The following is a 12265-nucleotide window of genomic DNA, read 5'->3' as shown; positions in this document are numbered from 1 at the left end:
GGGGCTGCTGGGCCGGCTCCGCGGCGGAGGACTGCGGCAGGTGAGCACCCCCGGCGCGGGTCCTGCTTGTTCCCCGTTCGGAAACGCCGGGGCGGGCGAGGGGCGAGGCCTACGCTGCCGCCGGGCCCCGCAGCGCAGGCCGACGGGTCTGGTCTGCTTCTGCACGTCGGGAAGCGCCTCCGCGGCGACGCATTTCTGAGCCCGCGCTTAGCGGCAGCCCAGGAGCGCGTCCGGTTTAGACTGGTCTGCACCGCGGCCCTGCAGCCGCGGCGTGGTCTTCAATCGGTGGAAACCAATGTTGATTCAGACTGGGGCACCAAAGGGAACTCCAAAGCGGCCCTGCTCGCCCGCCCGGGGACAGCGAGGCCCGCGGACGAGGCGGCATCCGGCCCCGAGGGCAGCCACCCTGGCAGCGGAGGACCCGCTCCACGTGGCTGCGCCCCGCTGCGCATCAAGTATTGACTTTTAAGTTAAAAATTAAGTGCAAGCGATGCCAGTACTACACCTTCCCCCCGGAAGGCAGGGAGGCGGCTGAGGTTTTTGGTCTCGGCCATGGTGGCTGCACCATCCATTTAACACATTTCTTTTGAGCCACTGGCTGGTTTTTCTCTTTAATGGAGAGGCATCAAAATCTCTTATTTCTGCGAGTGAACTGTTCTCTCAGCTCAAGTTAAGAACAGAGTAATTTCCAGTTTTCAACTTTTGAGGAAAGCGGTGCATTTTTAGAATCTGGTTTTTAAAAGCCGAGGGGTACTTCCCATTAGCTACGACTACAGTAAAAAAGCCCAAACCTCCCTTTCCTGCACGTCACTAACGGCTCCGTTTTGTGTAACATCTATCTGACTGAAGGACTTCTGCGGAGCCAGATCTGAAATAACAGCCACAAAGACGCGGCCTCCCGTCACTTAGCATTTCAAAGGAGACCCGGAGAGAGGGCAGGGGGAACAAAAAGCAGACGCGGGACTGTTTTCACCAGGACCAATTTTATTGCTTAGGAACCGGGAGCGGTCATTTCTAGAGGCCTCCACAGTGACCGACCACTGAAACCCCGTGGGACAGGATGGCGTGGGCAGAGCAGAGGGGCCACAGCCCTGGCACAGACCCCCAGCGCGCGGTCAAGGACAGGTTCGGCAGGCGGACAGCCAGTCCCTTGCGATGGTAGTGATTCACCTAAGAAACGAGCATCTGAGGCCTTCACACAGTCAGGAATTCTGTAGTGTTGGAGGCAAATCAATAAACCCCGTTTGTGTTTCGTCCACAGGCACCGCAGTGGCCTTCAGTGCTGTGCTTCGTGCTGGGGTGAGCGCCGGCGGCGGGTTCTTGCGGAGGTTGGTTGTAGCCGAGCAGCGGAGGGAACTGAAGGTTCTGTTTCTCTGAGTGGGTTTGCACGCGGCCGTGGTAAAAGCGGTTTCTACCAGAAGCAGACTAGGCTATTCTCTCCCCCGTGGTATTACTGTTTATGTAGGATACTTGGCACCACAGAACGGTAACAAAAGACAAAACAGTTTACAAAATTCTTAAAAGGTACACCCGGGCTAGCTAGAAACTTCACATTCAGTTCTGAATATTACACAGAAGAGGAGGCAGAGGAGGAAGGGCCTGCGTGTGGCCGCGCTCACGCCCCGGCGGCTCCGAAGTCGGAGCACAGAACCGACCTCCCAGACCCCACCGGGCCCTGCGGGTGGGACACTCACAAGCACTCATACTGGAAAGTATATTTAGCATAAGTTTTGGTAAGATTTATAAATTATTTTTAAAAAGTATATATTTATATATATTTATATAAAAATGGAAAGCAGCTGCAGTGTGATTCAAAAACCATGTAACACGGCAGTTAGAGTAAATAACACGGAAGGGGCCGCGGAGGTGACGTCCAGGCCCGTCTCCTCACAGCGGCCACGCCGCCGGCCGCCCGCCGGGCTCGCCTCCAGCCCGCAGGGGTGACGCCTGGGGGCTTCCTAGGCCGCAGACGCTCCTCCCACGCTGACAACTATTAAAAACTGAAACCCTGGAGTCTGAAGCACAGACCCCCTCTGCTGTCTGTAGAGTTTTGGCAACAGGACAGTGACTTCTTACAAAAACCCACTATTTCTACTAAATGTCACACGAACAGACGAGACGGTGAGGTATGTGAGGCTCCTCCGGCCGGGCCGGAGGCGAAGCGGAGTGTGGGGCCGGCGGCTAGCGGGTGGCGCTCGTGCGGGTCGTCGTGGCCGCCGGCAGGAGTGCGGGCTTCGTGGGCGTGGCTTCCTCGCGCTGCACGCAGGTCCCGCGGAGGGCCCTCGGCTGCCGCTGCCGTCGCTCCCCTGCCGTGGGACGTGTCATCATTCGTTAAAGGAACAAACACACCAGGAAAAGCTGCGAAAAGGTGGACTCGAGGGAAGGAGTCATATTTACCACACGTCACTGCACGACACAACACTTGTGCGCGTGGGCGTGAGGTTTACCTGCACCGGGCGCCAGGCGGAAGGCCAGGAACACGGGCTGCGCGGAGAAGAGAGGGCGTCAGGACCCCGGCCCCCCAGCCGCGCCCCCATAGGCCCCGCCGGACCCGGAACTGGAGCGGGCCGGCGGACCGGAGGCCGGGCCGACCCGCCTCCGTGTTCTGTGAAGCGGGTGCTCTCGGGGTGCAGAAGAGCTCATGCACAGACGGCTGGATGAGCCCCACTGGGCGGGAAGGGCCGCAGGCGGGGTCCAGGTCCAGAGGCCTTGAGGACCAGACCGCGTGGGAGTTTCTGATTCGGCTGAAGTTGGGATGGGGCCAGCACCGCCCTCGGGGAGCCTGCGGGGCCCTGGCGTGAGGGCCGCCCGCTCCTACCAACGTGGTCCCTGCACAAGTCCTGGTGCTCCCAGCACTCGGCCTCACCAGCTGCACTGCGGACGCGGCTCGGCACCAGAAGGCCACTACATAGTCCAAGTGCACGCTAGAAAAGTGACCTTCAGAAATCGGCTGTAGACGAGATTTTTTCATAAAGAGCCAAATTCGTATGTTGACCAGTCGTCTCTGCCTTCTAGTCTACCTGCCTGCCTGCCTAATTCCGGTATGTGTTAAATTACACAGACCCAGCCTGGCCTGCGCCTCGGAGGCCGAGCACGGAGGAGCAGCAGGCCGGCCCGCCCGCCACCCACCGCAACCCGCCCCTGGGGCCGTGCCCCGCAGCCAGGGCACATCACCTTGTGGTCTCCCATGCAGACGTTGGGCCCGATGTGGTCGTAGGTGACCACCTTCTCCTCGCTCTCGGACTGGGGAAGCAAACAGAGAGAGCCGTGTGGGGGCAGGAACGGTGGGGCCGCCTTGGGGAGTGGCAGCTGCCCCCGCCCCCCCAGCTCCATGCAGGTCTCCGGCCAGCCCCTCAGAGGGAGTGCCAGCCAACAGGCAGAACGTTCTGGAAGCTCTGGGTGCCTCTGAGCCCCTGGCGCTTCCTGTCTCTGGACGGGAGTCAGGGTGGGGGCCCTTGCTCAGCGGCAGTTGTGCAGCCGTGAGCTTCCTTCTCCGGCTGCCCCGTCGCTGGGGCGGCTCCCGGGGCTCCGATCTCCCTGTTTACATCTGTTTTGACAGCCGGCTCTATTAACCCAGAACTCAGTTCAAAGGGGAGCAGACGCCACCGACTCCCCACTGCTGCGCTGAGCACCTCCTAGCATTAATTAAGCGCCGCGGGCACGCCGCCCCCACCCCTGGCCAGCCCTGCCAGCCTGGCAGCCGCCCTTATTCTGGGTGCGACCCTGAAGGGTTGGGTCCTGGCAGTCAGTCAGCTCCGACCGGGCCGGGCCTTCACGCCGCAGCCGGAGCATCTGAGACTATAAAGTTAAAACTGAATTATCTTTAACGCAGTAGGAAGCTTAAGGTCAGATTTACTTTCCAGCGTGGCTGCCTCTGCCAGAAAGTATAAAAACAGAAGCCGCACCGTGTGCGTGAGCACTTCCATCCTGCACGGGCGCAGCTCGGCCTCGCGGAAGTGGGGGACATTCATCAAACGCAGCCCGGTAATTTACAAAGGCAGCATAAAATTGTGGATTTCCAACTGCATAATCTCGAGACATAAACAAATTACAGCAGCGTGCTCATCACCGCGGATCCCGGCAGCGCCGCCAGCCCGCCACCTTTGGTGTTTCAGGGCTGGGGAAGCAGAACGGGACATGATGACGAGGTGGCGGAGCGTGGCATGATGGATGAGGCCGGGCAGCCGCTCACCGTGTGTGTCTGCTCCCGCTGTAGGGCCCGCTGCTGCCGGGCGGCCCCCCGGGAGGGCCTAGGGGGCGTCTGCTCGGGGAACCCTCCCCTCCAGCTCTGGCCCCCCCAGGTCGGAAGCATCGGAGCTCGGAGCGGACATGAGAGTACACAGAACGGTGTGCAGCCTTTTCCCTCGGAGCCGCATCAAGCCCGGGCTGCACAGCGGACATGGCACTTGGCAGCTGGCCCCCAACGGTTTACTGCAAAACGCAGTTTCCGTGGCCGTGGGTATTTTCCCCGGCAGACAGCACTTGTCCCTTCTCTGTCTCCGAGACCCCGGAGGCCCCCATTCTGGCTGCGGCCCTGTGCCCGGCTCACCCCACAAGCTCAGGGCCAGCAGGTTTGCAATGCCGCGTGCCGCCGTGCACAGCTGTCTCCCCGGAGCACCAGTGAGCAGGCCCCGCGGAGAGGGCACAGCTGTGTAAGCTGGGCCCCGGGCAGCCCTGGGCCTGCGTGCTTGTGGCCCACCTCCCCTACAGCGTCCGTAGGAAGGCCGGTGGGGAAGAGGTCCCGGGGGCGAGGCCGCGCACACAGCCCAGGGGCAGAACTGCCGAGGCCCCGCCAGGGCAAGCTTGCTGCAGGCCCAGCGGAGCCCCTACTTCCAGCCCCGCCCCCCACCTGGCTTCCTGCCCACACGCCCGGGCTGCTGGGGCGCAGGGAAGAATGTGGAGAGCTGGGCCCTTGCAGAAAAGGCCAGCAGGGGCCACTGGGTAGGGGGCCCTGAGGACGTGTGTGGTGGGGTGGCACGTGGGGGGCTCTGCCCTCCTAGCCGTGACCCCTGTTGGCCCAGGGTGCTACCAGTCCCTGGGGGAGGACCCAGGGCCCAGCCGAGGTGTCCTGGGGACGGCCCCCACCTAAGGTAAGCCCACATCTGCTCTGAGCACTGAGCACTGGACCAGGCTCCCCCAAATCACTGTAGTTCAGGGTGATGTTTTTTCACTAGTGGGGTGGAAAAAAACAATTCAGATCTTGATTCTTTTAAAAACACTCCTTCTGTATTGAAATGTGGGCACTGAAAATTCTGGAAAAACAGGAGGCCACTGGAAACCCAAACGTCCCCACACCAAGCGCAGTGTGTGACCTCCTGAATGCCGCCCATCTGTCTTTACCTTAGCGAGCCCAGGTGTGACCCCTCAGCCGTCCCCCCACACTTTACAGCTCACGTGCGCTCTCGTGGACAAGAGTGCATTTAACTCCCCAGGATATGATCACCTGGAATGACCTTTAAGCCGCGGACGACCACGTGTGCGTGCTGTGGGTTCGGAGGGGCCTCGGGTGTCACGGGGGCCCCTGAGGCCTGGGCGCTGGGTCTGACGCCAGGGCCCGTCCCGGGTCCCCTGTGTGGCTGGTCCTGGGGCGGCTCCGGCACTCACCTTCAGAATCAGCTCCCTGGCGGACGGGGACATGAGGACGCGGTCACACCACGCGGGGCACCGCGTGTCCATGTACTGCGCGCCCTGGCCGGAGTCCTCGCTGTACGGGTAGCTGGGGAGGACACAAAGGCGCCTGTCAGCCGCCGCTCCAGCTCCCCTTCCGACCATCCTGCGCGTCCCCGGGGGAGGGCCCTGTGGCCAGAGTTACGCAGGGCAGGAGTGCACATACAGAAGTTTCCAGAACACAGGGTCAAGCCTGTAATTTCAGTCCTCACTGGAATCTTGGTTGTAACGAGGTCTTGGGAAAAGCCATTCCTTTAGAGAAACGGAGCCTCTATTCAACTGTGCTTTCAGCTTTGCAGGCGGTTAGAGGCCGCGGAGCACCTACGCGGGGACCCCGCCCCCACGCCCCGCCCCGACGCAGACGCGCCTCCTTCCTCACCTGCGCCCCAGCAGTGGGACTCCGCCCCCCCCCCACGCCTCTCATGCCTCTGGGAGCTGGGGCCCGGCGCGGGCACACGCCCTGTCCCCACACTGGCTCCACCACAGCCCAGGCCACCGGGCTGTCACCTGGTGGCACATGGGACTGTGTCTGGTTCTTTCCTTCCAGGCGCTGACCTGGCCCAGTGCCGGGACGGAGCTGTCACCAATGACCCGCCCACAGGCAGGCGACACACACCCAGCCACAAGCAGCGGGGGGCCACCAGCTGACACACCCTGCCACCCTGGGGGCGCCGGCTGCGGGCCCTCACATCCCTCGGCTGCCTCCTGCAGGCCCAGCGCACCCGCTGCGGCGTCCGACCCAGAGGGACCGGCGGTCAGTGAACTGGCAGCACAGCGTGGCCGCAGGGCTGGGGGGTCTGCTCGGCCCTCAGGGGGCGTCCCAGATCTTCCCTCGTCCAGCAGCCGTTCAGGCGAACCCCAAACCGCCTGTGGTTTATTCTCCTGCTGCTCTGAGTTCCAAGGGCGGGCTGAGGGCGGCTCCACGGTGGCACCTGGTCGCCGAGGACCCTGGCCCCTCTGTCTCTGCTCCGTGGCCTCCAGACCGGAGTCAGGCCTGTACCTTGACCCTCAGGCTTCTGAGTGTGTTTCTGCCCTGAGCCAATGGCTCGCGGCCACACGGGGCCCCACACACCAGGTGGATGCACCCTCGGGTCGACGCTCAGTGTTTGCGTGCAGGCCCGGGTTTGTGGCAGGACACAAACGAGTCTGTCAGTGGGGCGCCTGTCCACGTCAGGATCTGATGGGGCACGACTCACATGGAGGCGCTCAGGTGAGTCCCAGAGGAGGCTGGAGCTGTGGCAAAGCTTCCAGCTCAGCCCTGACACGTATGTGCCCAGAGGGGAGCTTTGGGCCCGACCCCACCGTGCTTGGGCAGGACCTGCCTCCACAGTCCGCTGTGTGCTCAGGTGACTCCAAAGGAGAAAGAAGCTGGTCCGGGAGGCGTCCTGCTCCTAGGGGCACTGCCGTCATCCTGACAGCCCAGGGGCCAAACCTTGTGACCCCTGACCCCTGGGAGCAGGAGGGAGCAAGCTGGGACAGTGCCGTGCTGGTCCGATGGCGGGCAGAGAGCAGGGCTCCTGGCCTGAGGCGGCCTGTCTGCGGCCTGAGTGCCTCCAGAGCTGACAGTGATTGAAAAGGTGCACACACTTATCTGAAAGCAAACCGTGGCAGGTGGGGACCGGGGCCCCGCCCCCTCGGTGAGACAGAGTCTGCGGGCGGTGTGGTGTGCGACAGAGCTAACAATCGCCCACCTGTCCCCAAGGGCGCGGCCTCCCTCCCTGCCTGCCCTTCGAGCTCCTTCCCTCAGGCCGGCGGGGCACGTGGGCGGAGTTGCCACGGCCCGGAGCCGACAACATGGCCAGGAAGGCACATGGCACATCCCGCCCCCACCGAGGAGGGTGGAGGGGTGGGGACAGAAGCCCCTCCTCGGACCCCTGCCTGCTTGCTCCACAGCCCCTGCGCCCAGGTCAGCGTGTGAGTGATGGCAGCCCCCCGGCACGTTACAGGAAAACGGATGCAGATGCGCCCATCCTGGCCAGTGCTGCACACGAGCCCCAAGCAAAAAAGGGCGTCCCCAATGTTTGGTTTCAAAAATACCAGCTGCCACTGAAATTCCCAGAAAAGAGAAGGAAAGAAACCAAACTACAAAGAAGAGCAGGGAGCAGGGGCCATGGCAACGCCAAGCGACCGGGCGGAGGAACTGGTGGCTCAGCCGGCCCCGCCCCCATGTACCTGTGCCCTTTCCCCGGCCACCGGCTCCTCCTGCGGGCCCGTCACGGCCCCGGCGTGTCCCTGGGCGCCCAGGCACCGATGCGTGCGCGAAGCCACGTCCTCCGTCCGTGGCCCCAGCTGAGCCAGGAGCAGGGGCCACGCGGCTGGCCCCACGCTTGTCCTGCCGAGGTGTCTGTGGGGCAGCTTGTGTCCGTGCCCGTCACCAGGACGTGTGGCTCGTAGGACACGGGAGCGGCTGATTCTCTCCTGTGTGTAGGTTCTGTTTAACCACGTCTGCTGCTTTGGGTCCTTGATCAGGGGGAGTGGTAATTCCCTGAGGGGCGGGGTCCGAGGCCCCATCTGTGGTCCAAGTGTGTGGGGCCCAGTGTGGCCAGGAGTCATTGGCTCAGGGCAGAAACACACTCAGAAGCCTGAGGGTCAAGGTACAGGCCTGACTCCGGTCTGGAGGCCACGCTGCCCGCTGGTGCCCATCCCGCACACCTGTGTGGACCACATCCAACCCAGGCCCGGTGACCGCTGGACAGATGGACGTCCTGTTCCTTCCCAGGCGCCAAGCCTGGTGATGGCACCTGCTCATCCTGACTCCACAAAGTCACATGTGTCATTACAGATGGGAATCCACAGCCGGTTAAACTTTAAATTATGGCTCAGGAGAAAGTTTGAAACGAGCATCTTTATCCTTAAATTAAAATTAAATGTATCCATTAGGACAGACAAGCCCCTCCGTGAGCCAGGAGCAGTGTGTTCACCTCTATGTTATGTATATTTTGTTTTTGTTATTAAAGCTGCAACTTGATCTTATTCTGTAATCAATTCATTCAGGAAAAACCTCTCCTTCCGGCTGTGGGGAGTCTGTGCCCGGGAAGGTGTGGCTGTTTCTTCCCGCGGTGCTTTCTCCGAAGAAGTAAATCACTTTGCAAACTCCCGAGGGGCAGACCCAGGCCACGTTCTCCTGTTCTCTCAGTCACCTTTATATTGGAGTGTCACCAGCACCGGGCGGGGCCCACATGTCCCCGCGCCCCGCCCCCTGCGCACCCCCTCGTCGGGAGACAGCCCTGCCGGTCCGGCCGCTGCTTGCAAGGCCACAGCTGTCTGCGCGCTGCACAGCCCCGGGGCCCGGCCTCACGCTAGGAGTGCAGCCGTGTTTGCAGACAGCCGTGGGTGCCAGTCGCTGTCCTGCGGTGCTTTTGCTTCAGGGTCAGCATCCATCCCGCGGCCACCCAAGGGGCCCTCCGGCCTCCCTGCTCCTCGCCAGCTCAACAAAGCCGGAGAGACCCTGATGGTTGTCCAAACGGGGGCGCGCGTGAGGTCTGGTGCACCCCACCCAGACGGGGCAGAGCCTTGTCAGAGCTCGGCTGTATCTGGACGCGCACCGACTGCAGGCTACTGTGCCCATGAGCGGCCACGCTTGGTCAGCAGCCACCTGGGAGCTGCCGGGGCACCGACCAGGACCCACAGTCCCTGCCTCTCTGGCCCCTGGAACCCACGCTGTGGCCCTCTCAGCTGGAGCCTGGGCCCTGAGGTCAGAGGGGCACCTGCCACGCCCTCGAGCGCAGGGAGTCCCGCGTCCAGTGGTCTGAGGGGGCCCCTTCCGGCCCCCCGCGTGTGGTGAGCTGTGGTGTGGGGACGGAGAGGCCCTGGCAGAGGGCCGGCCGGGGCTGAGCTCGTTCTAGGAGCGGAGCTGTGGGGACCTCTGCGTTAGAAAGTTCCCTGAACACACCCGGGGTCTACAGACAGAGAGGGAGCGGAGGAGTCCAGGGCCTCTGGTGTCCTCAGGGTGCCTGGCTGCCCGGAGCGGAGGAGTCCAGGGCCTCTGGTGTCCTCAGGGTGCCTGGCTGCCCGGGCCACCCTCTGCTGGCCTCTCTGGGAGCCTGGGTGCCCGTGTGGGCCGGGCCCATCCCCAGGGGATGGGCTGTCGATGCCGCAGACCCGGAGAGCCACACACATCAGAGGAAAACCCAGCCAATGCTTCTCTGAGAAGCGAGGAAACCCAAACCTCGCCCACACACATCGTGGAAAACCCTGACGCTCCCAGAAAGACCCGGGCCCGGAGCCGTGGCCGGGGGCCCCTGGTGTGCCGGCCGGAGAAGGTGGGGTCCGGCACACGTAAGAGAAGCTGGCGGGACCGCTCACTGCTCTCAGCCAGCGGCGGTCTTCAGGCCACGGGAAGGGCAGGTGCAGGTCTGCTGTGGGCCGGGGAGGAGTTACCTGCTCAGCCAGCAAGTGGGTCCTTACCTGGGAGGGAACGAGATGTCCAGTTCATACAGCCTGTCCTTAAAAACAGACAGCTCTTTGTCAAATTCTAAGAGCTAAAAAAAGAAATAGAAAAACATAAGGTCACTGTGCTGTGCCTCACGGGGGGGTCTGTCTGCAGTGGGATCTGTGGACTCCCCGGAACCACGTTGCAGGGAGCCCATTCCCGTCCTTGGAGAGGTGTGGGGTGCCTGGCGGGCCCTCCTGGAAACCAGGAAGAGAGCAGGCCGGCGGGCCGGGGCAGCGACCCGCACAGCTGTTCGTTTGGCCCGAGCTACGTCACAGGGTGAGCAATGTCGCCCTCGTGCCGGAGCAGGTCACCCGCGGCCACCGGGCGCCGGGGGCGCAGCTGCTGAAGCGTCCGACTCGACTTCAGCTCAGGTCATGACCTCACGGTGCCTGAGACTGAGCCCCGTGTCGGGTTCTGTGCTGACAGCGCAGAGCCTGCTGGGGATTCTCTCTGTCCCCACTCCCTTTCCAAATAAATAAACATTAAAGAAGTCTGTTAAAGAAAATGGCCCAAGTTGGCACACCCGTAGGACCCCCGCGGCACTCGGGGCGGGAGCACTGGTTTCTGCTTGGGAAGGAGAGAACGCCCCCGAGGGACCCTCAGAACCAGCACAGGAACGGCCCAGGGAGCCCCACCCCCAGCAGGGAAGGGGGCCGCCAGTGGCATCCGGCCACACCGGCTGTGACAAGGCTGCACCGCACACGGCCCCAGGACACGTGCACGACCCGCGTCCCCACACAGCCCTGCGGCCCTGCTCCTGCCCCGGCCACCTCAGCAGCTCTGTGCACGCAGTCCCTGCCTGTGTGCCCGGCCCTCCCCGAGCCACCTGCACCTGCCACCCTCCCGGTGTGGGTCAGAGGGCGACACCCACACGGAGCTGGTGTGGGGCCTGTGGGTCAAGAGGGCCAACCAGTTCTGCACACACGCTCCTGCGGAATCCTGGACACTCGCAGATGGAGTCACAGCGAGCGCTAGACCCTGCCTGGTGAGGCTCACATGCCAGGGGCCACGGGAGCCACTTGTGAGCCTGCTCAGTGCGGCCCTGACATGGGCAGGGGGCACGGAGCTAAGGGCCCCAAGGGGGAGGGGAGGCACAGGGAGGCGGGTGGAGGACCACGGGGGAGGGGAAGCTTGGGGAGGGCACAGTGGCTTGGCTCCCGTGGCACCAAATGGCCTTGCTGCCCCTGCATTAGGGGTAAACTTGCTCCTCTTCCAGGCCAGGCTCCAGGCCAAGCAGCTTCTGGAAAGTTCCTGAGTCAGGTCTTTAGGGGAGCCGGGGATGGAGAGGAAGTCTTCAGGGAGAGAGATGCACGCTCGGGGGCCTGGTTTCGTGCATGCGTCCACGTTTGTACTTGGGGACACACTCCCGTCTACACGCGCTCACACGCCTGTAGGGGTCTCTCACGTAGGTCACCATGGTGCCAGAATTCACGGCCGTCCTGGGTAGAGGCAGGCCCCCGTGCCGGCTGGGGGGGTGGGGTGGACGCAGGGCGGCTGCTAGCTCCACGCAGGTGCCGTGTGCAAAGAGGAGGAGCCGGCCTGCCCACGGCCAGGAGCGGTGTCCGCACGAGAAGCTTGGTCGTGGCTGACCGGTGGCTGACCGGAAACGGCAACGGCACTGTCCTTTCCACGCAGCGACTGGCTCCGGCCGCAGAGCCGGCGCTCCGGTCACTCCCAAACCGGCTGGCACTTAGGGAGATTCAATATGGCAGAGACAGAGATGCTGAGAGACCCTCCCTGCCCCACGGTGGCTGCGCCCTGGACAGCCGTGCCCCGTGGACCCTGCACCTCTGCGCCCCGTGGACCCTGCACAACTGCATCCCATGGACCCTGCACCTCTGCATCCTGTGGACCCTGCATGGCCCCATCCCGTGGACCCTGCACCTCTGCGCCCCGTGGACCCTGCACCTCTGCACCTCGTGGACCCTGCACCTCTGCATCCCGTGGACCCTGAACCTCTGCACCCCGTGGACCCTGCACGACCGCATCCCATGGACCCTGCACCTGAGCCCTGTGGACCCTGCACCTCTGTGTCCTGTGGACCCTGCACCTCTGCGTCCTGTGGACACTGCACCTCTGCATCCCGTGGACCCTGCACAGCCGCGTCCCGTGGACCCTGCACCTCTGCGTCTCATGGACACTGCACCTCTGCATCCCGTGGAC

General features: G+C 63.2%; 1 protein-coding gene across 3 annotated transcripts in view; it reads right to left on the bottom strand.

The window, feature by feature from the left end:
* Positions 1-964: 964 nt before the first annotated feature.
* Positions 965-12265, bottom strand: part of INPP5A (inositol polyphosphate-5-phosphatase A) — a 157672-nt gene continuing 146371 nt past the window's right edge. For 2 of the 3 annotated variants that reach the window (XM_029932810.1, XM_029932812.1), the window contains exons 12-16: positions 10075-10148; positions 5605-5716; positions 3175-3243; positions 2448-2484; positions 965-2306 (exon numbers count right to left, since the gene is read on the bottom strand). In XM_029932810.1, the coding sequence (XP_029788670.1) occupies positions 2182-2306; positions 2448-2484; positions 3175-3243; positions 5605-5716; positions 10075-10148 (417 nt within the window). In that variant the 3' untranslated portion in view covers positions 965-2181. Of the gene's footprint in view, positions 2307-2397; positions 2485-3174; positions 3244-5604; positions 5717-10074; positions 10149-12265 lie in introns of all 3 variants that reach the window. The other variant, XM_029932811.1, reaches the window with a different exon arrangement.

The sequence above is a fragment of the Suricata suricatta genome, chromosome 2 (assembly GCF_006229205.1).
Source record: "Suricata suricatta isolate VVHF042 chromosome 2, meerkat_22Aug2017_6uvM2_HiC, whole genome shotgun sequence".
Taxonomy (NCBI): domain Eukaryota; kingdom Metazoa; phylum Chordata; class Mammalia; order Carnivora; family Herpestidae; genus Suricata; species Suricata suricatta.
Note: the sequence above shows the minus strand (reverse complement) of the source record. Positions and strands in the feature narration are given on the sequence as shown.